The following is a 26,164-nucleotide window of genomic DNA, read 5'->3' as shown; positions in this document are numbered from 1 at the left end:
CCACTACACCACGCAGGCTCTCCACGTGCCTTGTCTCTTTCACCCAGAGTTGGCCACTGTACATACACTTGATCTTCATGTGTGTGTTGAGTAGACCTCACGTTACATTTGATGCATGCAATGCTGAACATATGGTACAAACCTCCCAGTCTTCCAGTCTCTGGATAAATGGTCCCTGGTTTCAATTGTAAAGGGAACGTGCATTGGCCCTGTCTTACAAACAGATGTAGGCATGTACATTCAGGAGACACGTGTGTTCACTGCAACATGTGAACAGAATTAAGTGTAGCTGCCCAAGCATCACTCCCAAACTGGATTGGTGGTAGGGTTTCCAGGTCCCTCTTCACCACTGGTGGGAGGCTTTTGGGGCACAGCCTGAGGAGGGCAAGATTTAGAGAGGGGAGGGACTTCAATGCCATAGAGTCCAATTGCCATAGGGGCCATTTTCTCCAGGCTAACTGACCTCTATTGGCTGGAGATAAGTAGTAATAGCAGGAGAGCTCCAGCTAGTACCTGGAGGTTGGCAACCCTAATTGGTGGGAGGAGGGGAAGGGAATGAATCTTGCTAACTGGGCTGCCTTTCACAGTTCTACTCAATGAAGAAGGTCCCAAGTACAAGAGAACAGCTTGGCTTGGCTGTTCTCGGAGAAGAACGCTTGAACAAATCCTGGCACGAGAACAAAATCCGGAAAGAACCCCCCCCCCCGACTTTTTTTTTGTAGCAATTGCCAGAAGCAGACTCAAAGCAACTGGCACACAATGCACCAAATTAATATGCTTGATTTGTATAATTAGCAAAGTATTTGCATAATATGCAAATGAAGCGCTAGAGTGTTAGGGAACCGGCTCCTGCCAAACCTAAATAACAGGGAAGCAAAAAATTAGATAGCATTTCCTATACTCCTTGGCTTTGACCCTCAAGACTTGTATTTCTCCTCTCCCCCCTCCCTGTTCACACCCCACCCTGCTGCTGAACCAACAATTTCCCTTCCTTTAATTATTTATGCGAGAGGTATTCATAGGGACCTGAAAAAGTAATTAGGCACAGAAAGTCCATTGCAATTGAAAAATACTGAATTTTTTATTCAAACAAACTTGACTGATTTGCAGTTTTTAGGACTGGCTGTTTGGATTTAATTGAAATGCACAGAAAATTAAGGATTGCGTACCTGGCACTAGGCATGGCTGTACTAGACTCCTTTTAAATACAACCTCATAGAAACAGTTACATAAGAACATAAGAAAGGCCCTGCTGGATAAGACCAAGGCCCATCATGTCCAGCAGTCTGTTCACACAGTGGCCAACCAGGGGCCTCTAGGAAGTCCACAAACAAGACAACTGCAGCAGCACCATCCTGCCTGTGTTCCAAAGCACCTAATAAAACAGAAATGCTCTTCTGATCCTGGAGAGAATAGGTACACATCATGACTAGTATCCATTTTGACTAGTCGCCATGAATAGCCCTCTCCTCCATGAACATGTCCACTCCCCTCTTAAAGCCTTCCAAGTTGGCAGCCATCACCACATCTTGGGGCAGGGAGTTCCACAATTTAACAGTTGAGCTGACTCTCCTCCCATGCAAGCCTAATGACCATGTCGTGCATCCTGAACACACATAAACACACATGAAACTGCCTTTTACTGAATCGGACCATCGGTCCATCAAGGTCAGCATTGTCTACTCAGACTGGCAGCGGCTCTCCAGGGTCACAGGCAGGGGTCTTTTACATCACCTACTGCTTGGTCCTTTTTACCTGGAGATGCCGGGGATTGAACCTGGGGCCTTCTGCATGCCAAGCAGAGGCTCTTCCACTGAGCTACAGCCCCTCCCCTAAGGACACATGTGCCTTCACTGTAGTTACGCACACTGAAGTTTACATGGGAACCACTGAACATACAAAGCTGCCATTATAAGTCAGACCTTCTCTATTTATTTATTTACTTAATTTAGACCCCACCTTTCTACCCAATAGGGATTGAAAGGGACTTGCGCCATTCTCCTCTCACAAGAATATACAAGAAGCTGCCTTATACTGAATCAGGCCCTTGGTCCTTCAAGGTACATATTGTCTACTCAGACTGGCAGCAGCTCTCCAGGATCTCAGGCAGAGGTCTTTCACATCACCTACTGCCTGGTCCTTTTTTAGCTGGAGATTGAACCTGGGACCTCTTGCATGCCAAGCAGAGGCTCTTCCACTGAGCCCCAGCCCCCCTCCTCCCCTGATTCCAAAAGCATTTGCTTTGAAATAAGTTTTGACATATGTGCAAGTCTGCTTAGGAGCATAGCCTGGGTCCTCTTGGGGGGGAGGGGAGCTACAATATGACTAGGTCACTCATGAATTTCCAGGTGCCCTTTAAATTTGGGGGTCCTACTACATACTACTATTAAGAGCCCCATGGTGCAGAGCGGTAAGCTGCAGTACTGCAGTCCAAGCTCTGCTCATGACCTGAGGTCGATCCCAACGGAAGTTGGTTTCAGGTAGCCGGCTCAAGGTTGACTCAGCCTTCCATCCTTCCGAGGTCGGTAAAATGAGTACCCAGCTTGCTGGGGGTAAAGGGAAGATGACTGGGGAAGGCACTGGCAAACCACCCCATAACACAAAAGTCTGCCTAGAAAACGTTGGGATGTGACGTCACCCCATGGGTCAGGAATGACCTGGTGCTTGCACCGGGGACCTTTACCTTTTTACCTTACATACTACTGTACACACTGAAGTTCATAACTTGTACCTAATCAAACTATTACATTCTAGTTGTGGCTCAGTGGTAGAACATCTGCTTGGCATGCAGAAGGTCCCAGGTTCAATCCCCGGCATCTCCAGTTAAAGGGACCAGGCAAGTAGGTGATATGAAAAACCTCTGCCTGAGACCGTGGAGAACTGCTGCCTGTCTGAGTAGACAATACTGACTTTGATGGCCCAGGCATCTGGTTCAGTTTAAGGTAGGTTCACGTGTTCAAGAATCCACAACTCTGCTAATCACAAACACTTGAGTCTGGCTATATAGTATTTCCCGGTCTGTTGCTCTCAGCAGCTGTTGAGCTACATAGCAGTTTCTCAGGCCAGTCTGCCTGCTCATCTAAGCTGCAGGTTGGTGCTCCCAACAGGTTGTTAAGCAGCCATTACGAAGGCAGGAAGAAGAAAAACTTAAAATAAAGTAAAATATTTTTCTTAAAACCACATTACAGCAGGAGCGATACGCTGGTGTGTCTGCTCAGGATGCCATCTTGACCTGAGTACCAAGGTTGGAACAAAATGCTTGCAGGCTAAAGGTGGCCCCTGGGCCAGAGTTATCCCACATACATAACCCTTGCTGGGGCAGACCGAAACACGTCCAGTCCAGAATTCTCTTTTCAACAAAGGGCAGTCAGGTGCCCGTGAACAGTTGAGGGCACAACCGTGTGGATCAACTCCCATGGATTGTTCCCCAAATCTGGCCCTCCAAGGTATACATCCTCTGTACACAGATGTATTCAGAGGATTTTTTGTCTCTCTTCCCTCCGCGACTTGATGTGGCTTTATCAAAGTGTGCTCTTCTCTTTGCGTATAAGGGCATCAAAGAGAATCCAGGTTGTCGTCAGGCAAAGCCGAAGCAGAGCAAATGGCCAGCGCACTCCAGTTGCTTTCAAACAGCCTCCTTCCTACTTTGGATTCAGCACGCTGCGGGAGTATCTCAAAGCGATGCCAAAGGGCAAAATTTAAAGTAGCTTTTAATAAGACCTCCTAAGGTTCAGGAGCTTAAAGAAGTTGAATAGACCAGCATATTTCTTTCTTTTTTTTAAAAAAAGGAACTTGATTGCAAGACACCCTCCCTTTCCAGCCCTCTTCCAAGAATCCACAACTCCGCTAATCACAAACACTTGAGTCTGGCTACATAATATTTCCCTTACCATAGGCTACTGCGAAGGAAAGGGGGAGGCGGGGGGGGGGGAATGTTCTGCACAGTGGGCAAATCTAAACGAACTTTTAATTAACATTTCAGACACAGAAGTCTGATCATGCAAATTCGTCTGCGTCTTCCTCTCGCCGGCTTGATTGTTCTTGATTGAATATGATAAAAATAGACTTTCTCAGAGTTGTGTGTGGGCACGGATCTCCCTTTCACCCCCTTTACTCTCTGATTAAGAATCTCCTTCCTTCAAGTGGATGCCCTCCGATGGATCTAAATGGCATAATAGGAAGAAAGGCAGGGCTACATTTTGCCCCCGGCGCTGAGAATCCAGCTGTGTCTACAGCTACCCAGTGCAGGGGACTTATTTGTGCCAGAAGCTCGGCCTCAGGCGGTGCAGCCAGAGAGCCCTCCAGAGCCACTGAAGCAGAAGTGCAAAAGGCTCAGGGCACAGCTACATGATCGGAGAAGAAGTGCCAGACTACAAGCTCAGCAAAGGACACTCCCAGATGATTGCAATGAGGCTAACAAGCTTCACCAGGCAGAGAACGCTGAATCAGGGTAAAGCGCAGCAACTGATCCACTTCAGGGCTATTTAAGCAGGCCACTGTAGCTGACTCATTGTGGGAACAATGTGTTGCTACCACTCTATTGACTGTGAATGCTGGCTGCTTCTAGAACTGCGTGACTCTGTTCCTGGACCAGACCCTAACCCCTCATTTGGATTATGCTTTGGTTACCGATGCTTGGAACGGGCACCTAGAGATAACCTGGCATTACTTGGACTGCTCCTGACCATGGCTCATGCCTCTGACCCTCAGACCTGCCACTGTACAGGACACTACCCCTGCTTGTCAGTTGCCTGGAACGGGCCCATGGGATGAGTCGGATGCCGCTCCATGGCCAGTGTGAAACAGGATGCTGGACTGGATGGACAGCTGGTCTGATCCAGAAGGGACCTTCTTATGTTCTTAATCCACAGGTGATTTTGGCTTTCCGACATCTATATTTTTGGCTAAGGGTGAGCTGATATGACAAATGTACACAAGTGAGAAGAAATGAAATTTGACTATCAGTAGGGTAGCAAATTGGGGACGGGCACAGACAAGTCAGGGTGTACTGCATACTTGGGGGACTCCCCAGATATGCAGATTTCTCAACCACATTTCCACATGAAGTGTTCAAAGCAGTTTACAATTAAAAAAAAAAAGACATGAGAAGGACTGAACATGCTCATTCTCTTCCAGGAGCCCAAAAAGTTAAGGGTAGTTGAAAGGGTTGGAAATTCCTGGCGGTCTACATAATATTTAGGGTTCCTAATATTTGTGGACTCAGTGGCATTTGTGCTTCCTCTCCAAGTCATCAAAGATTCAGGGAGTCACGGATAAGCATACTAATCCCATAAGGACTAGTTAGGTTTTTCCAAAAGAATGAAAGCAACTGGTGGATGTTTCTGGCGATCATGAGAGAGGTGTTAGCCAAGCAGAACTCTCAATATTCAAAACTAAAGAGAGATTATTTCATGGGTTGCCCATTTATTGTCCATGAGGAATTTCTGGAAAGTGGCACCTAAGGGGAACAAGGCGGGCAAGATCATTTGAGCATCAAGAGTTGCGCTGGATAAATATGTACACATTTACATATTAAGGTAATTAGTCCGTTATCTTCCTTGCACAGGCAGCCTCTTCTATTTGATGTACAATGATGGATACAGGACTAAAGTAATTTGCTTCATTTATTCAGTCACTCCTTTAGAAAATCACCATTCTCGCGTGCTCCAGATCAGTTTATAGAAGTTTGAACCGCGCTCGCCTGATGCTTTCAGAGCTCTTGATTTAGCATGGAGCCTTTATGGTGGTGTATCCATCTTAGATTTTTGATGTCCATCTTTTAAGTAGGCATCATTAGATATCTACATCTATCTCAATATATCTAATTCTCAACATGGCTGAAAGTGTGGATACTTAAATCCAGAGACGGCAGCCATGAACACACAAGACAGATCTTTCCAGAAAGCTGAAAAAGCTCCATGTTTCCGGAAAACTATGAAATCTAAAAAAGATACACTGGGGGGTTCTCCCCCCCAAATAATAGCAGCAGTATCTTTACCTTTAAGAAACGAAGGAATGCACCCTGCATTGGCAATTGTGGGGATTGTTAGCCAAGCACAATGGTATTGCAAGCCATCAAACCTCGGTTACTGTCATAAAAGGCGGGGTGAGAGGGAATACTTTCAAGACTGTTGTGGTCTGAGGGAGGACTCAAAGGGGCCAGACCTGGCAGCAACCACCAGCAGACTTGTTAGCATGCAGTTTCCATGACTCACCCAGGCCGAGGTACTTACTACAGCAGCTACCCCATAGAAGTAAGTGGTTACTTTCATGCTAGGATCTGGGAAACTCTTGTTCCACTTACCACTCTGCCATGGAAGCTCACTGGGTGACCTTGGGCCAGGCATGCATTCTTAGCCTAAGCAACCTCACAGGGTTGTTGTGATGATAAAATTGAGGAAAAGAAAATGATGTTAGCTGCTTTGGGTCTTGATTGTGAAGAAAGGTGGAGTAGAAAGTGTGTATGTAAGGTGCCGTCAAGTCGCACCCGACTTATGGAGACCAGTAGGGGTTTCAAGGCAAGAGACTAACAGAGGTGGTTTGCCATTGCCTTCCTCTGCATAACGGCCCTGGTATTCCTAAGTGGTCTCCCACCCAAGTACTAACCACTAAATAAGTAATAAATATAGCTGAAGATGGGGAGCAGATACGCCGACTTTATATGCCAACTTTCTCTACCACTTAAGGAAGAATCAAACCGGCATACGATCACCTTCCCTTTCCCTAACCCACAACAGACACCCTGTGAGGGAGGTGGGGCTGAGAGAGCTGTGACTAGCCCAAGGTCACCCAGCTGGCTTCATGTGTAGGAGTGGGGAAACAAATCCAGTTCACCAGATTAGCCTCCGCCGCTCATGTGGAGGAGAGGGGAATCAAACCTAGTTCTCCAGATCAGAGTCCACCGCTCATGTGGAGGAGAGGGGCATCAAACCCGGTTCTCCAGATCAGAGCCTGCCACTCTTAACCACTACACCACACTGGCTCTCAAGTCAGATTGGTTGGTGTTGCAGCTCCTTCTAGGTTCCCTATCACGTAACTGGGCCAGGCTGTGGGACTGCACAACTCGATGATATTTTTTCCAGGTAGAGGCTGCCAGATGGAGGGAAGGAGAAAAAGCTGAAGATGGGGGGGGGGTAGATATAAGGTTGGTTGGCTAGTGGCTGGAAAAGACAGAAGGAAGCAGGGAAAGGGGAGAAGCTATGGGGGCTTTCAGTGAAGAGAAAGAGGAGATAATGGGGGAAGGGGAAATGAGATGCCCCCTGCAAATACTTGAGGGTCTCCTGCCTGTGTGCGTGCATTCTGTCCATCCGCCTCTCACATTGCAAGTCTCATTTGTGTTTACATATACATGAAGATCAATCTTACGAGCAAACCACGTGTCTATTTGGTTCCCCGGGTAGCCTATCGTACCCAGCCATGGTTGATTTCATTCACTCCGGTCCAGCTGTTAAATTTCACACAGGAACATTAATTCCCACAGCTCAACATGAGGGTTGTAGCAGCCGCATGCTGCAGTGTCCTCCTGGGCTACATTTATATCCCGAAACTATTAAGTCTCCAGCCACCCAGTTTGATTGACAGGTAATTTACGAACGCGAGAGGAGGTACTTTTGTGTGTTTTAGCAAGGAAACTCAGCCCCCGATTTCTGTTCCTTTGACTCTGCAGCTATCTTTCAACCTACTTCTTTTCCTCCATCCTAGCTTGGCGCAGGGAGAACCAGCGTGGTGTAGTGGTTTAAGGTGTTGGACTACTATCTGGGAAACCCAGGATCAAATCCCCATGGGAACTTCCTGGGTGGCCTTGGGACAATCACACTCTCAGCCTTGACCCTGGCAGATATTTGGGGAGGGGCTGTGGCTCAGTGGTAAAGCCTCTGCTTGGCATGCAGAAGGTCCCAGGTTCAATCCCTGGCATCTCCAGTTAAAGGGACTAGGCAAGTAGGTGGTGTGAAAGACCTCTGCCTGAAACCCTGCCGGTCTGAGTTGACAATACTGACTTTGATGGACCAAGGGCCTGATTCACTATAAGGCAGCCTCATGTGTTCATGTGTTCCAGGAATACCAGGGGTGTGATGCGGAGACAGACAATGGCAAACCACCTACATAGAATCATAGAGTTATGAAGGGGGCTGGTGGTGGGCAGAAGGAGGCTCATGAGCACTGTCTGCCCGGGTCCTTCTAGAACCTGGAACTGGTACCGGACCCATATTTCCTTTTCCGCTTTCCATTTTGTAACATCCAAATCCAGACACGGCATGTCAAGGATGCTTATATCTATCTAAATAAAAGGATGGGGGAAAGAGGCAACTTGTAGTGGAGGAACAGTGGGCAGGAGGAAGGGATGCTTAACCATCTCCCCAGCTTCATTTCCCTGTGGGAAGGCAAACATGTCCAGGTTTATGTATGTGTGTATATGTGTGACAAAATGATTGCTCTCTTTAAGTATTTGAAAGGCTGTCACTTAGAGGAGGGCAGGGAGCTGTTCCTGTTGGCAGCAGAGGATAGGATTCATAATAATAGGTGTAAATTACGGGCGGAAAGGTATCGGCTGGATATTAGTGAAACAAATTTTTTACAGTAAGAGTGTGTTCAGTGGTGGAATGGGCTGCCTAGGGAGGTGGTGAGCTGCCCCTCACTAGCAGTCTTCAAGCAGCAGCTGGACAAACACTTGTCAGGGATGCTTTGGGATGATCCTGCATTGAGCAGGGGGTTGGACTAGATGGCCTCTAAAGAACCTTCCAACTCTATGATTCTATGTGAGCTAGTGTAGTGTAGTGGTTGGAGTGTCAGACTAGGATCAGGGAGACTTGGCCAGATCATGTGACCTTAGGCAGATCATGAGATGGAGGGCGGGAAGGGTTGTGTCAGTGTTTGACTCCTGTGACACATGAAGCTGCCTTCTACTGAATCGGACCCTTGGTTCATCCAAGTCAGTATTGTCTACTCAGACCGCAGCGGCTCTCCAGGGTCTCAGGCAGAGGTCTTTTACATCACCTACTTGCCTAGTCCCTTTAACTGGAGATGCCGGGGATTGAACCTGGGACCTTCTGCATACCAAGCAGATACTCTACTATTGAGCTACAGCCCCTCCCCAATTTCTTACATGCACAGGGAAATGTTGATCACCACTTTGTGGTCAGGAAGCAATTTCCCTCCAGGCCAGATTGGCCAGGGATGCTGGAGGGTTCCCTCACATCTTCTGGGCATGGAGTGGGGGGTCACTGGGGGTGTGGGGGGGAGGTAGTTGTGAATTTTCTGCATTGTGTAGGGGATTGGACTAGGTGATCCTGTTGGTCCCTTCCAAACCCATGATTCTATAAGACGCAGGTTCCGATCCTCACTCTGCCAAGGAAACTTGCTGGCCAGCAAAATTTCTCACAGTGGTTTCCTTCAATCTTACTTCTGATAACTTATCGGGATATCAAGCCTGGAGATCTGGTGGTCCCTGTCTTTGAGTCCCTTGCACGGGACTCCCCACAGCTCAAAAACTAGCCCAACTGTTTGTGTCACATGTCTTCAAATATCTCTCTTTTCCGCGCAAGGTGATTTCGGATCAGGGCCCACAATATGAGGCAAAGTTTTGGAAAACTTTCCTGAAATTGGTGGGGGTGGAACAGGGTTTGTCTAGTGCCTATCACCCCCAGACCGACGGTCAGACTGAACGGATCAATTCAGCACTGGAGTGTTATTTGCATTGCTATGTAAATCACCATCAAGATGACTGGGTGGATCTTTTGCCTTTTGCTGAGTATGCCTATAATAATGCCATCCATCAGTCCACAGGTTTCAGCCCATTCTAGGTGATATATGGTGAAGACTTTGGATCCCTTGGAAATGTGGATCTTACTGGGGAGGGGGCTGACACTGAGGTGGCCGATTGGGTAAACGTAATACAAAACACTTGGCCCTGGTTACAGAAGAACTTAGAACGGGCCAAATGCAGATACAAAGCACAAGCAAATAAACACCGTTCTCCAGGGTGGGATGTCAAGGTGGGGGACCAGGTATATCTGTCCACAAAGAACCTGCGCTCCTTACGCCCTTGTAAAAAAACTCAGTGAGAAGTATGTGGGACCATTTCCAGTCTCATGGCTCATCAATGAAGTCACCGTGGAACTCAGCCTTCCAAAATCCCTGCGGGGCATCCATCCAGTGTTTCATGTCAGTTTACTAAAGAGGCACGTGCCTGCACCAGAATGGCACCCTGGTCCTCCTCCTGAGCTCCCGGTGATGGTGAGGGGGAGGGAACATTTCGAAGTGTCCAAGATCCTGGATTCCCGGATCCGAGGCAAAGTGCTCTACTATTTGGTTCATTCGAAGCACTTGGGACCGGGGCACGATGAGTGGGTAGCTGAACACCATCTAGCTGCCCCCCGTCTGGTTCGCCAGTTTCATGATGCATACCCCCAGAAACCTTGCCCGATTGCTGGAAAAGGGGGGGGGGCTTAGGGGGAGCAGAATTGTCAGGCCTTTGCTGCTAGCAGGGGTAAAGGCTCTTGACATGAGCAGGCCAGCCTCTGGCCTCACACCAAGTCCTTGGTTCCCATGCCTGTAAACTCTGTGTACAGTTTCGCTCTTCCTGTCTCCCACAGCTGCTCAGGTGTTTAGTCTGATTGCCCTGGGAATAACTTATCTCGGGGATGCTTAGTCGTGTTTACCATCCTAGCCTGAAATGCTTTTAAACATGTCTTCTGCCAATGTCTCGCCATTATTAGCCTTACCTGTGTGTAAGGCAGTCAGTTCTTAAATCTGTCTTTTTGCTCCTAATAAAGTATTACTGCTTCAGGCCTACCTGCCTGCCTGAGTTTACTTATAGGATGCTAGCGACAGACGACTGATCCTGACATTCACATTCCTAGAGCGTGGGGGGTTCTGTTCTCTCCGCTCACCTGAAATGGATTTCTGACTAACCAGGGAGCTGATTTATATTAAAGGTCACTTTTGCTAAAGAGCGGTGGTTTATATCACGGTGGAAATACCCTCCGGTTTGAATTATGGAAAAGAGCAACGGGGAGAGTGCAAAGCTATTCCCAGTCCTTGCAAAAAAAAAAAAAAAAAGAAATAAAAAAAAGAGGGGGGGGGACTTTCTGCTCAGTTCTTGGATTTAGAGAAATGGCAGAGTTGTCCTTTATCCCTGCCAGAGGGAAAGACGGCAGTTCCTGATCCGTTTAGCTGGATTCCGGGGACAGATGCCTGGGTGATCTTAATACTTCTGGGCTGGCACACATACAAGGACTATTAATGCTCAAGGTACACTTGACAGCAACCTTCCACCAACCTCTCCTAAAATGGGTAAATGGGAAGGATCTTATAATGGTTTGGACTGTTCTCCAAAAGGACAAACTGCACACTAGATTACAGCCGGAGACCTCATATCACTCCTCACGCCTTTGCAAAATACCCCAAGGAGGGGCTGCTTTGAAGTAGAAAAAGGGTAGTGAGGGGAGAGGACAGGTTTTTACAACCAGCGCGCTGTAGTGGTTAAGAGCAGTGGTTTGGAGTGGTGGACTCCGATCTGGAGAACCGGGGTTGATTCCCCGCTCCTCCACATGAGCGGCAGAGGCTAATCTGGTGAACTGGATTTGTTTCCCTGCTCCTACCCACGAAGCCAGCTGGGCGACCTTGGGCTAGTCACAGCTCTCTCAATCCCACCTGCCTCACAGGGTGTCTGTTGTGGGGAGGGGGAGGGAAGGGGATTGTCTGGAGACTTGGTCTCCAGACCCCTCACCATCTTTGTTGCCCTCTTCTGGACACAGAGCACCGCGGGAGTAAAGCAAGATTTGGATCAAGGAGCTCCTTAAAGACCAACACGGTTTCCAGGGTATCAGCTTTCGAGAGTCAAAGCTTCCTTTGTCAGGTACAGAGGGAGCTTTGAGTCTAGAGAGCTTTGAGTCTTGAAAGTTGATACCTGGAAAATCTTGTTGGCTTTAAGGTTCTACTGCTCTTCTGCTCCAGACCAACACAGCTGAAAATGAGGTAGTAAATAAGCATTGTCCGTCTTCAAGGCTGATTTATAAGTTACCCTGTACCCAGCACAGAGGTTGGGTCTGGGGTTCTTATGCTGTGGAACATTTGGGTGTAAGTTGCAAGTTCTCTTCAACTCCTGCGCAGGGAATGCCTGGTTTGGATCAGCACCAGGTTACACATGGAACCGAAGACAACTCACGACTCTCATCTTATACAAGTTAGAGACCTGAGACCCACCCAACCTGTGTTCTCTATAATGTGTGAATTGATCGAGGTGGTGTTCTTCGGTACCACCACAGGCAGAAAACAAAAACAAATCACTTCTCTCTGCCGTCTGCAATAGTTCTCTGTTTGCAGGAAGTTTTGCACCTTCCCAAATCCTCTGTATGCAGTCTCAAGAGGTATAGTCATTCTATCACTTCAGTGCTTTTGGTATTTTTGGGGTTCGGGTTTATTAAACCTGAAATTTTTTGAAAAACCCAGAAAACCCGGGTTTTTCGACAATTTTCAGGCTAATAAACCTGAACCCAGAAAATGCCGAATAAAATTCGACTCGGATAGGAAGGCAGGGGCATTTCTTTCACCGCCGCCTACCCGCTCCAGTTGCTCTAGTTGGAGCAGGCAGGCGGTGGTGACAGAAACGTGACTGATTTCCTCCTATCTGAGCTGATTGTCGGCTCGGGCCTCCGCACATAAGGGGGGAGGGAAGGGGTGGAAAATGGAGTTTGGGGCCGAAATGACCTAAATAATGCTGAATACATTTGGCATGATTTGTGTCCACTTTTTTTGGCACCCATCTTTTTGCTGCCTTTTTAATGCCAGTAACCTCTCCCCCCGCAAATACCGAAAAGGTATTTTTCGGTTTTTTTAAAAAATAGGCATATTGATATGAACACCCCTACTACCTTATGTGATGTTGGAGGAGAATGTTACGGATACTGTGGACTGCCAAAAAAAAACAATCAGTGGGCTGATCAAATTAAAGCCTGAACTGACCACAGAAGCTAAAACGGCTAAACTGAGGCTGTCGTATTTTGGCCGCATTATGAGAAGACAAGAGTCACTGGAAAAGACAATCATGCTAGGAAAAGAGGAAGACCCAACGAGAGATGGATTGACTCTATAAAGGAAGCCATAGCCCTCAATTTGCAAGACATGAGCAAGGCTGTTAAGGAGAGAACGTTTTGGAGGACGTTGATTCATAGGGTCGCCATGAGTCGGAAGCAACTTGACGGCACTTAACACACACATACTACCTTATTCCCCTGCATGGATGGTTGCCATTCTCCAGGTGGGGCCTAGATGTCTCCAAGAATTACAACACATCTCCAGACTACAGTTCCACTAGAGAAAATGGCTGCTTCGGACAATAGACGCTATTGCGTTATACCCTACCGAGATCCCTCCTATTTCAAACTGCACCTTCCCCATGTTCCATCCCCATATCTCCAGGAATGTCCCTACGCAGAACTGGCAACCCTACTTGCATGTGTGAATCAGGCTTAAGTCTTTTGTGCCTGGTTTGCAGCAAAAACTTTAGCACAGTTCATTTGCAATCCACTTCTGTCGTCAGAATCTCTTTTGGATCATTTCTGTTTTAATGAGCTATTTTATCTTTGTTCTCTGGGAGAGCAACATCGTCTTACACACCAGCCTGGCTCTAAATGACTGACACAAACATTTGCAAATCTGATAGCAATTGATTCCTTTTTAATTATGTAGCATTCGGGGAAATTGAGCTCTCGGCAATGGCCTTTTGCTGGTGGCAGTAAAAATAAATAGAACAAGTCAGAGATGGACTCGACCCCTGACAAGAGGGAGACGTGTTTACCTTGCTCAAGAGGAAATGCAAGGATTTCTACAGACACCTCTGAAATGGCCATTCAAAGTACAGCAGGTTTGGGGGCCAGATAGTTGCATTACAAACTCTGCATATTTTCTTTTGTAGAGAAACAAATCTTGGTTATGGAATTTTATATTTCTAGACTTTGGCCACTAGATGTCTCCACTGTTTCAGTCAAATGTGGGTTAAAACCACCGATTACATATGAAGAAGAGTTGGTTTTTATATGCCGACTTTATCATTTAAGGAAGAATCAAACTAGCTTACAATCACCTTCCTTTCCCCTCCCCACAACAGACACCCTGTGAGGTAGATGGGGCTGAGAGCTCTAAGAGCTGTGACTAGCCCAAGCTCACCCAGCTGGCTTCATGTGTAGGAGTGGGGAAACTAACCCGGTTCACCAGATTAGCTTCTACAGCTCATGTGGAAGAGAGGGAAATCAAACCCAGTTCTTCTCCAGATCAGAGTCCACCGCTCTTTTTTTATTATTATTATTTCTTTTTATACAAGTTTCTAATATATATTACTTATTCAACATACATTGTTTGTATATCGTACTTTTCTCATTCCCTTCCCACCCCTTCCATCCCCCTTCCTATCCCCTTCCTACTCCTTGTAATTTTTAGTCTCTTAACCCCAGCCACGGGCACAAAGTCTGGATCTTCCACCGAATGTCTTTTCTTCCTTCCATTGATATCCACTCTAAGTAAGTCTTCCATCTACTCCTGATTTCCCTGTTCTTATCTTCCCATGAAGTCTTCTGACGCAACATTTCGACGATATCCGACTGTATAAATTCAAACAAATAGTTGTGCCAGATTTCTATAGTCCATTTGCTTTTATCCTTCCAACCCAGAGCTATTACTGCTTTGCTTGCTAATAACATAGCCTTGAATGTGGCTTGATCCCTCTTGTTTACCGCCAAGTTCCCTAGAGTCCACCGCTCTTAACCACCACTCTTAACCACTCTACCACGCTGGCTCATATGAAGCTCCCTTCTTCTCCCAATGGCTTCAGTAGTCTCCTATCTTGCCCCATTGGTGCACTTTCAAATTCTCTGGGGCAACAGAGGCTACAATGTTGGGGCAATCACATGTATGGAAAGAAGCACAAATAAGAGTGACTTTTCTTTCTAGTACTGTGAGGTTAAATTTCTGGAGATCAGGGCAGGATGAAACGACAGTCAAGGTTGGTTCCAGGTTATGGGGGCTTCTGGGCAGAAAGTGCCTGGCAGCCCAAGCCAGAGAATGCTTCGGCTCTCTCCCATGCTCACCACTGTGCCCACTGCTCATGGCCCCCCTTTAGGGTTGCCAGGTTGCTTGGATTGGTGGGCAACTGCATGCCAATCCATTGGCCAGCTCAGAGCGGGGACCGCACGCATGCGGGGCTGTGCGCAATGCAATTACGTCACTTCCGGGTTTACCCAAAACACTAGCGTTGAGTGCTAAAGTGTCCCGTCATGATGCGTCGCTTCTGGGGTAAACCTGGAAGTGATGTAACTGCATCACACGTGGCCAGGCGTGCAAGATCATCACCCCAGCCCTGCCCCCCCCCCAAACCTCCCACCGGAGGAGAGGAGGGATCTGGCAATCCTACCCGCCTTCAGTCATCCGCATGGTAGGGTTGCCAACTCCTGTTTGGGAAATTCGTGGAGAATTGGGGGGTGGAGCCTGGGGTGGGCGGGCTTTGGGGAGGGGAGGAACTTCAGTGGGGTAGAATATCATAGAGTCCATCCTCCAAAGCAGTCATTTTCTCCAGGAAAACTGATCCCTGTGATCTGGAGATCAGTTGTAATTCTGGGAGAGCTCCAGGCCTCACCTGGAGGTGGGCAACCCTATACACATGCCCGTCCCCACTAGCCTTCGGGGCATCTTTCCCCCGCCAGCTCACTCACTCGTAAACACTTCTAGCCACAAGCATCACATAATATGCCTTTATGGTGATTGTTCTGGGGACTGTGTGCAGCAGAGAATGTGGGTGGCAGGAGGGCTTGCCAGAGGGCGGGTGGAAGGGTGCATTGGGTGGTGGGGAGGTTCAGGCAGAGGATGGCATAAGAACGTAAGAAAAGCCATGCTGGATCAGACCAAGGCCCATCAAGTCCAGCAGTCTGCTCACACAGTGGCCAACCAGGTGCAGCAATGGGCCCTGGTGGAAGACCTGGGCCCTGGAAGTTGTCACACATGAACACACACGAAGCTGCCTTCTACTGAATCAGACCCTTGGCCCATCAAAGTCGGCATTGTCTACTCAGACCGGCAGCGGCTCTCCAGGGTCTCAGGCAGAGGTCTTTCACATCACCTACTTGCCTAGTCCCTTTAACTGGAGATGCCGGGGATTGGGCCTGGGACCTTCTGCATGCCAAGCAGAGGCACTACAACCTGGCCACAGTCCCACTTTGGAGTACGATGACGCTGGCTGTGACAATGATGCAAGTCACCCCATATCATGGGGCTGCAGTGATGAGAAGAAAAAAAACACCCGATCAAGGTTCAGTTGCTGGCTAGGCATTTTAAAAAAATCATCCCGGCCTGTTCTTTCTGCTGAGAAGGAAAATATTGCAGAGCAGGAATTTACCAGAATCTGGTGGGTTTTATCCAGGCCACCTTAGCCCTTCCCATGCATGCGTTGGAAACCCTCTGGGCTAGCGTGGCACTCTGGCACCTTCATGTAGGGTTGCCAGGTCCCTCTTCACCACCGGTGGGAGGTTTTTGGGGGCGAAGCCTGAGAAGGACCGGGTTTGGGGAGTGCAGGGACTTCAATGCCATACAGTCCTATCGCCAAAGTGGCCATTTTCTCCAGGTGAAGTGATCTCTATCGGCTGGAGATCGGTTATAATAGCATGGGGTCTCCAGCTAGTACCTGGAGGTTGGCAACCCTACCTTCATGCCACATCAAACCGGAAATGCGTCTTCCAAAACCCTCTCTGGTAGTTTTGGGTGGAGAACAGGTCAGACTTTCCTGCAACATTTCGGGAGTACAAATGGAACAATTGTGCCCATCGCCTTTTCATGCACAATATGGATAGTCCTTCTGATTATCCCGAGTTTGTACTGCAAATGTAACCTCTCCAGTCTTTAGGACGTGAAAAGGGTTCCCTCCTTTTTGCTGTCTTCCATTACCGACCTTCAGACATGCACGCAAGTAGCTCTGGAGACCCTTGAGGGCACTTTTGGCATGAGAACACAGCGAGAGAACAGGGCTGCCAAGCCCCCGGTCACCACGGGGAATCCCCCACCTCCTGCTGCTGCTCTGACTCACGGCAAGGGGGAAAAGAAAAGAAAACCTGATGCTGGCTGTGGCATCACATCAAAAACACAACAATTTTCCTGAGGCTAGAAATCTTTGACATTTTCCTTTGCTCAAAAATATAGAGAAAGGGAGCCAGCGTGGTGTAGTGGTTAGGAGCGGCAGGTTCTACTCTGGAGAACCAGGTTTGATTCCCCACTCCTACACATGAAGCCAGCTGGGTGACCTTGGACTAGTCACAGCTCTCTTAGCCCCACCTACCTCACAGGGTGTCTGTTGTGGGGAGAGGAAGGGAAGGCGATTGTAAGCCGGTTTGATTCTCCTTAAAAGGCAGAGAAAATTGGCATATAAAAACCAACTCTTCTGCTTCTTCATGCGGAGACATTACCTCTTTTATTATAAGATAGTAGTAGACTTTCTCAGTTGTGAAATTTTATGAACTTGTGATTGATTTTCACAGCTGTTCAGATGTGGTCTAGTTTTTTAAAAAATGTTTTATTAGTCTGCTTAAAACTAATAAGTTAAGAAGCAGTATGAGGTAGAGAGAAAGAGAGTATGTCATTTATGCAGGGTCAATTTTGATGCTCGCTCAAAGCTCTTTTTAAAATGTGACCTTTAAAATCCCTATTCATGGTCCCTACACAAAAGGAGAAATTCCACCCCCACTCGCCTGATCCTTGGTTCCTTCCATTAGCCAACTGCTGTTTGCTTAGCTAAAGCGCAGCTGTCATTTTTCATGGTTCCTTGAGGGGATTCTTTAGTGTGGGGGCATTTCTTAAGAAATGCGAAGTAGGTATGCGCTAGCTTCACAGTCACTTCCTAAATGACAGTTCAGCATGAAAAACTAAAAAAAAATATGAGGGGCACTTCAGCCTGGAACGTGCTGCTAATTACCAAGCATAAATGGCCATAGAGTAGCTCTAGGAATGGATGGAAACTCTATGCCAAAACCATAGATTTTCTGGTGATTCCTAGAACAGCCTACGTCAATTCTGATTTTTTTTTTTTACCAAAAGTGACATAACACTGCAGCCCTGCCATAACTTCACCTACAGCACTCCTGCCTACAAGAAAGGGAGAGCAACACACCACTCTCTCTGTCTCTCTCACTCTCTCTCTCTCTATATATATATATGTTGGTCACAATCTTTTCATTTTCGTTGCCAGATAGCTGTGCTTCTTCATGAACCATTTCACCCACCCCCTCCATTTTTATTTGCTGAAACTCTTTGTTACACAGTTATCTATCAAGTTTCTTTCTATCTGCCAAACTCGAAAACGGGAGACGAGCCGTATCAAATGTCCATGAATTACAAACACGCTGTGTGTCCATAGATCATTGCGCTGATGTATTGATACTTACGGTGCTGGCAGTGAATTCGGGTGGGTTGTCATTCACATCTGTCACCATAATGATCGCCGTTGCTGTGTTTGAGAGACCGTAGTTAAGATTTCCTTCCATATCTGTGGCCTGAACGATGACAGTGTACTGCTGAACTTTCTGAAAGGAGAAAACAAAAACAGAACAAGAATACATGATGTGAATTTTTCTCCCTTCTTCTCTGTATGCTTGTGAGTTTTATAGCAAAACACATTTCTTTAAAAACATCAATCTATGCAGCCGCTGCAAGAAGAAGACTTTCTTAGGATACAGTTTTTGGGGTTGTTGACACACCTGTGGGACAGAGGAGAAACTGTCCTACGGATATCTCCAGCTCACCTGACAGTAAATGGTCACTTATGCATGGGTACTTGGACTCATGTTCACCCCCTGTCTGTCTCGGTGGTTCCTTGGAGTTCTGCATGAGTTTTCCCTCCATTAGAGATGACCTTGCTGCCAACCCTCACAATGTCCGGGTCTTCCCATTCCTCTGTTAACCTGACTCTTCCCTCTCCCCTGAGCTCAGCCCGGGTGAAATCTCTCTGAAGAAGGCAAAGCATGGGACCCAGAAACTTGATTTCTTTCACAGCCAATTACAAAGCAGTGTGTAAAGAGGCAGGGATTCAAATGCTTCCTGCTTCCTTGGAGCTCTTTCTGAGCAGAAGAAAGGCTTTTTAAAACCGAGGCTTGGATTTCTCCCCCCCCCTTCCTTCAGATTGCTCCGTTTTTTTTGTTTTTAAAATGCTTTTTTATGTGGCAATTGTTTTTTTTGGGGGGGGATTTTCTCTCACAGTGAGCACTGCGAAAGAAGCCAATTACAAAGCAGCATTTAAAGAGGAGGGACTTGATTTGAGCTTGGAGACTGCTGGTGCAGAGATTCCCAACAGGAAAGTGCGGGTCCAGCCAGCAATGAACCTCATAAATGCATAAATGACCAATGGCAGTCTAATACAAACTTTGGTGACGACATCAGGAACTGTTTTTAGGAGTTTTTAGGAGTACCTCAGAGTTGCAGTCAGTCCAGTCAGCTGGGTGACCTTGGGCAAGTCACACTCTCTCAGCCTCACCTACCTCAAAGGGTGTCTATTGTGGGGAGGGGAAGGTGATTATAAGCCGGGTTGATTCTTCCTTAAGTAGTAGAGAAAGTCGGCATATAAAAACCAACTCTTCTTCTTCTTCCAGTCTAAGCTCAATGAAATGAATGGGCTTAGACGGGAGTAACTCTCCTTAGGAATGCACTGGTACTTTGCAATCCTATGTGCGCTTAGGGAAGAAATCTCATCAAACTTGCTGGGGCTTACTGCTGTGTAAATATGCACAGCGGTCACTAGTCAGTCTATTCACACCCCGCAGGTAGCTGTGAGATGTACGCAGCCCTAAGCTACCTGGAGGAATCGTGGGATACAAATATGACGCATCATTATTAGCAGATAAAAAAGAATGTGAACAGGTGCTGTTTTCTTCTTATGATATAAAAAGCCAAAGGAAATATAGAATAAAGGGGAAGGAAAACCAGTAAAACTGCCAGACAAACGATCATAAATATCTCCAATTGTAGCTCAGCGAGTTCACTTAGGCAGATGAAAAGCCATTATGTGAATGGCTAATATCGACGGGGAGATTTAGAAAAGGAAGGAAACCTTGACGCAACAAATGACTTATTGGTCTTATCATCTGAACGTGAGCTGCCTTCGGTGCCTCTTTTTACTAGGAATCACTGAAAATTGAATTTCCACAGAGAGCCAGGATGTCCCATCTGCTATCGACCAGCACAACCAGTCATACGCAATTAGGGAGGAAAACATTTAGTTTGATTAGCCAACATGATGTAGTGGTTAAGAGCAATGGTTTGGAGTGGTGGAGTCTGATCTGGAGAACTGGGTTTGATTCCCCACTCCTCCACATGAGCGGCGGAGGCTAATCTGGTGAACGGGGTTGGTTTCCCACTCCTGCACATGAAACCAGCTGGGTGACCTTGGGCTAGTCCCAGCTCTCTTAGACCTCTCTCAGCCCCACCTACCTCACAGGATGTCTGTTGTGGGGAGGGGGAGGGAAGATGATTGCAAGCTGGTTCAAGTCTCCCTTAAATGGTAGAGAAAGTCGGCATATAAAAAACCAACTCTTCTTCTTCTTCTTCTTCTTCTGACAAACCCACTCCAACAGGGTCACTTGCGCAACTGGCGACTCTCTGCACCTAACATAGCCTACGGGCCACACACTCTGTGACCAGCCAGTGCTAAAATGCACAACATCGACCCTGTTTTTGGAGTTCCACAGAGGCAGAAATACCAGAAGGCTTCTAGAGTCACATTGGGTACAAGCCTGCCCTAGAGACTTAATTGTTTGGGTTAATTCTAACCAGGATGGTGCCGAGTTGTTTTCTGTTGCCCCAGAAGCTTGCACCAGAACCCTCCCCAAACCCCGCTCTCCTCAGGCTTCACCTCAAAAACCTCCCAACTGTGGCGAAGAGGGACCTGGCAACCCTAGCTCTACCCATGCTCTTTCAGAGATGTGCAATCCCCATTTTCTGTGAATACGGAAATGTATGTATCTTCCAGCTTTGGTACACAGGATCAGCGCCCCAGATTTTTTGGGAGGATGCATTTGCACATGCTTAAGGTGGAAAACACACAAACTGCCCTGCTCATACAAAAGGGCACACTCTCATGTGGGGAGGAGCTCAGATAGAACCATCTCCACTTATGCACAGTTTGTGCTCCAAAACGATAACGGCTGAAAAGGGCTTTTGTTAGTTCTACCTCTTTACTAGTCGGTGCCACTAGGAGCAGAAAAACATGCACACCGATGTGTCGGCATACAGAAAAAGCTGATTTATGTGGATTAAAATAAAACATCGATACGTTCCACTAATTTCAGGGAGAGATTCAAGCACATGCTTATCTGTCTCCTATCGAAATCAATGAGATTTACAAGGGCTTCACTTTGGCTGAGTTGTGCTTCAATTCAATTATGCCACTTGAAGTTAAACCAAACATTCTATGCAATGAAAGCAAAATGAGTGATAAAATAAGAGGCGTATCATCTCCCTGGCAAAGGAGTTAAGCAAAGAAATGCCGACCAATCCATATGCAAGAACAATATCATGCGGAAGCCCTCTGTTATGAAAACTTAACGTGCCTGCCCGACTGACCTAACCCTTTCGGTGTTGTGAACTACCCATGAGCCAGAAAGTATTCAGTAAGCTGGCAGTAATATGGAGGATACACACTTCCTCCTGTACTACACGCACCAGGTCCCAGACATGTTCCAGAGGCAGTGCCTTTGCAACACACCCTGGGAAAACCCAGCAGCAGCATGGATCTGGGAGGTGACCAAATGTGCAAGTAGCACCTTTCATCTCTTCCCACATATATAAAACTGCCTCGTACTGAATCAGACCATTGGTCCATCAAGGTCAGTATTGTCTACTCAGACTGTCAGCATCTCTCCAAGGTTTCAAGGGTCTTCCGTATCACCTACTACCTGATCCTTCTAACTGGAGATGCTGGGGATTGACCCTGGGACCTTCTGCATGCAAAGCGGATGCTCTACCACTAAGGCATGCACCCCTCATCTACTGTCCTCTGTTGCTTTGTTGCCCTTACAGACTGCTTGGATTACTTGGACAGTGAACCAGTCTTTCCTATGATGGAGGATTTTCAGGGAATGGGGAGGTTGTTCAGCATCTGGTCGGTCATGTCTAGTGGGCTGGGTTCCCTGGGGTAGGTCAAATGTTGTACAGACCTGGTATAGCCTCTTCATTCTTCATTAACTTGGCTTTTATGAATGATCTCTAACTGCTATTGTCACATAACTCTTGGCTATTAATTGGGATATTTACATGGGAACATCATGTACAGAAACAGTGTCCCTCCAAAGGTGGTTTAGGGGAGACATGACAGAGGTCTATAAAATTATGCATGGTATGGAGAGAGTGGACAGGGAGAAGCTTTTCTCCCTCTATCATAATACCAGAATGCGGGGTCATCTGCTGAAGCTGGAGGGTGAGAGATTCCAAACAGATAAAAGGAAGTATTTCTTCACACAACACATCATTAAATGGTGCCAGGATGTGGTGATGGTTGCTAATTTGGAAGGCTTTAAGAGGAGAGTAGACATGTTCATGGAGAAGAGGGCTATCCTGGGCTACTAGTCAAAATGAGTACTAGTCATGATGCATACCTATTTTCTACAGTCTCAGAGGAGCATGCCTATTATATGAGGTGCTGTGGAACACAGGCAGGACAATGGTGCCGCAGTCGCCTTGTTTGTGGGCTTCCTAGAGGCACCTGGTTGGCCACTGTGTGAACAGACTGCTGGACTTGATGGGCCTTGGTGTGATCCAGCATGGCTTTTCTTATGTTCTCACTTTCTTATGTAACCAAAGAGAGTGGCCGTCACCTGCGTATCCTTCTTGCAGACTGCCCCAGACATTGAACCAAGCACTATTAAAAAAGTAATTGTAGATTCAGTAGATCTTTGGTCTCATCCGATGAGGCAATGCTTGCATTCTTACATTTGGGTAAGGCGTTTGCAATGTCAGAGTTCGCATATGCAGCGGCAGATCCATTGCGAGCAGTTATCAAGGCCTTTGGGGTTCGGTATCCGGCTCCGAAGGAGAGGGGTACAAAAGCGCCATTCCTTCCTTTGCCTCAAAGAGCCAAGGCATCAAGCTTCTTCCTGTTCCGCTTCTTCCTTCTGTTTAAACTTTGCAGCTTTCTATTCGACGGTGTTTGTAGAGTGACCCTTCCAAAGCAGTTGGCTGGCTCAGAGGTCAACCCTTGCAGATTGATCAATCAGAACAACCTGGGACTGTCAGAGCCGTTTGCTTCTCTGGTCTCATTGTCTTGCCTCTAGCTAGGAAGCTACAAAGGCAGCCCAGGCTTCTGTGTCAAAAGTGATTCCGAAACTTGACGCTGTTTTGCAAACTTTCATCCATCCCCGGAAGATGAGCTTCAAGAAAAAAGGTCATGCTAGGCTATGAAAAGCCTTCTGGAACAAAGGGGGGCGTTCTCAAAGTGCTTACTCTGGAGCAGCCCTGCAGAATTCAAGAAGGTCTACTCTGGGGTAAGTTGTTTGAAGGCCGCTGCTTCAGTCACGCTGTGTTCTGTTCCGCAGACTTTTGCTCTTTCAATATCTCTGTTCTTCAAAGAACATTTCCAGAGAAAAAGCATCTGACAGCGGTCCCGAGATAAGAAATCAGAAAGTCTTATTTTAAAAGGTTTTTCTTTTAAAAATACTTCGCTATCTTGCAATTTAAAAAAAAAAAAATCCAGGTCATTCATGGAAGATTCCCCAAGAACTGCCTTTGTTATCATCACTATTTATTTATTTACACATGTATCTGTGTACTGCTAGCAAGATAAGGTTTCTGCATATCTCAAGAAGAGCAGGGGCCTCTTCTGAGACATCTAACACAGCATGTATTTAAAATATGCATATGGACAATCCTGAACAATAAAGGCAGACAGCAAACCAACTAAAAAGCATAGAAAGATGGTCAACAGTGATATCCATGATGGGATAAATTCAGTAATGAGAAAGTCATTGGCTACACACAAGAATGGCTGGATGGCCAAGCAGTGCTGGAGTAGATGTGGGAAATAGGCTGAATCCAACAGGCCAGATTAAGAAGGCCACGGGAGGAGGAGGAACATAACATAAGAAAGGCCAGGCTGGATCAGACCAGGGTCCATCAAGTCCAGCAGTCTGTTCACATAGTGGCCAACCAGGTGCCTCTAGGAAGCCCCCAAACAAGACGACTGCAGCAGCACCATCCTGCCTGTGTTTCGCAGCACCTAATATATTTGGCATACTCCTCTGATACTGAGAGTAGGTATGCATCGTGACCAGTATTCATTTGGACTAGTAGCCATGGATAGCCCTCTCCTCCATGAACATGTCCACTCCCCTCTCAAAGCCTTCCGAGTTGGCAGCCATCACCACATCCTGGGACAGGGAGTTCCACAATTTAACTATGCATTGTGTGAAGAAATACTTCCTTTTATCTGTTTTGAATCTCTTGCTCTCCACCTTCAGCAGATGACCCCGCATTCTAGTATTCTGAGAGCGGTAGAAATGCTTCTCCCTGCCCACTCCTACCATGCATAATTTTATAGACCTCTATCATGTCTCCCCTTAACCATCTTTCCAAGCTAAGCATTTTAACCATTCCTCGTTTTAACCGTTCCTTGCTCTAGTCCCCTGATCATTTTGGTTGCTCCAAACACAAGGACTTGGTGATATGTAGACAGAGCCAGCAGAACCTTACAATCAAAGTAAGTTACTACAACTTGGAGCAGTTGAGCCGGATCCACCAGAAGAGTCCACTGTTTGCTGTTTGTTGTTGTGACAGCAGCACAGCTGAAGGTCACAGAGAAAACAAAATAAAAGCATCCCTGAAAAGCAAAGAAGACCCCAATACTTTGGGAAGCAATTAAGAAGTCCCGGCGGTCTGTAAAATATTAGCTGTGGAGTGGGTTCCCAACGCTACTTTATTTGAATGTCTGCAGCTTGGATTTGTAAAGGATAGCAATTTTAGATAAGGGGTTTCAGTTATCTCTAATTAAATCATCAGTGACGCATGTCCCAACATGTGAGGAATCTGGGCTGAGGATTTCCCTCCCCTCCTCTCACCACTCACTTTTTCATGCTTGCTGGTTAAGTTGATTTTGTTGGACCATTCAGAAAATTATCATCTCCAAGTGTCTTTACCATTTGTCACAGTACTTCTCAGGGAAAGGCCCCCCTCCCCTTTGGCATGATATAGCCGTTATTAATAGAGCTGCTGCTTTAAAAAAAATATGATGCTTGCGAGAGAAAAGAGACCATCGTTTTGAGGGTGTAACTTGAGAAGTTATGGAGAGATCCATGATCTTTGAATAAGAAGAGTTGGTTTTTATATGCCGACTTTCTCTACCACTTAAGGAAGAATCAGACCGGCTTACCATCACCTACCCTTCCCCTCCCCACAACAGACACCCTGTGAGGTAGGTGGGGCTGAGAGAGCTCTAAGCAAGGTTGCAATACTCCAGGTACTAGCTGGAGATCTCCTGCTATTACAACTGATCTCCAGCCGGTACAGATCAGTTAACCTGGAGAAAATGGCCGCTTTGGCAATTGGACTCTATGGCAATTAAGTCCCTCCCCTCCCCAAACCCTGCCCTCCTCAGGCTCCACCCCAAAAACCTCCCGCCAGTGGTGAAGAGGGACCTAGCAACCCTAGCTCTAAGAAAGCTGTGACTAGCCCAAGGTCACCCAGCTGGCTTCATGTGTAGGAGTGGGGAAACAAATCCAGTTCACCAGATTAGCCTCCGCCGTTCATGTGGAGGAGTGGGGAATCAAACCCGGTTGTCCAGATCAGAGTCCACCGCTCCAAACCATCGCTCTTAACCACTACACCACACTGAATTTTTTTTTTTAATATGTAAACTGCAGCCATGTGAGGTCCAACTTGGATTGCAGCCATGTTGAGTGGGGGAAAGGCGGATTAACTCTTCCATACCTACACCATTTGACCAATTGAAAATGACCCTTCCTATTGTTATTAGCCTTGGTAGGAAAAGACGGGCAACCTTGGGTGGGGGGTTAGGGTTGCCAGACCCCACCCCCCATTAGCTGGCCAGTGAGGGTAAGAATTAGGGGTAGGCTTTGGATTGCTTCCATTAGCATAGGAAATCACCATGATTTAACTGACAGATACCACAGCAGTCTTTGAAACATTATAA

The 26,164-nt window shown here is 46.9% G+C and overlaps 1 protein-coding gene across 1 annotated transcript in view; it reads right to left on the bottom strand.

Moving 5' to 3' along the window:
* Positions 1-26,164, bottom strand: part of CDH4 (cadherin 4) — an 880,207-nt gene that overhangs the window by 80,915 nt on the left and 773,128 nt on the right. Inside the window, exon 8 of the mRNA XM_056844901.1 lies at positions 18,420-18,557. Coding sequence (XP_056700879.1) covers positions 18,420-18,557 — 138 coding nt within the window. The remainder of the gene's footprint in view (positions 1-18,419; positions 18,558-26,164) is intronic.

Source organism: Euleptes europaea, chromosome 2 (genome assembly GCF_029931775.1).
Source record: "Euleptes europaea isolate rEulEur1 chromosome 2, rEulEur1.hap1, whole genome shotgun sequence".
NCBI classification, from domain to species: domain Eukaryota; kingdom Metazoa; phylum Chordata; class Lepidosauria; order Squamata; family Sphaerodactylidae; genus Euleptes; species Euleptes europaea.
Note: the sequence above shows the minus strand (reverse complement) of the source record. Positions and strands in the feature narration are given on the sequence as shown.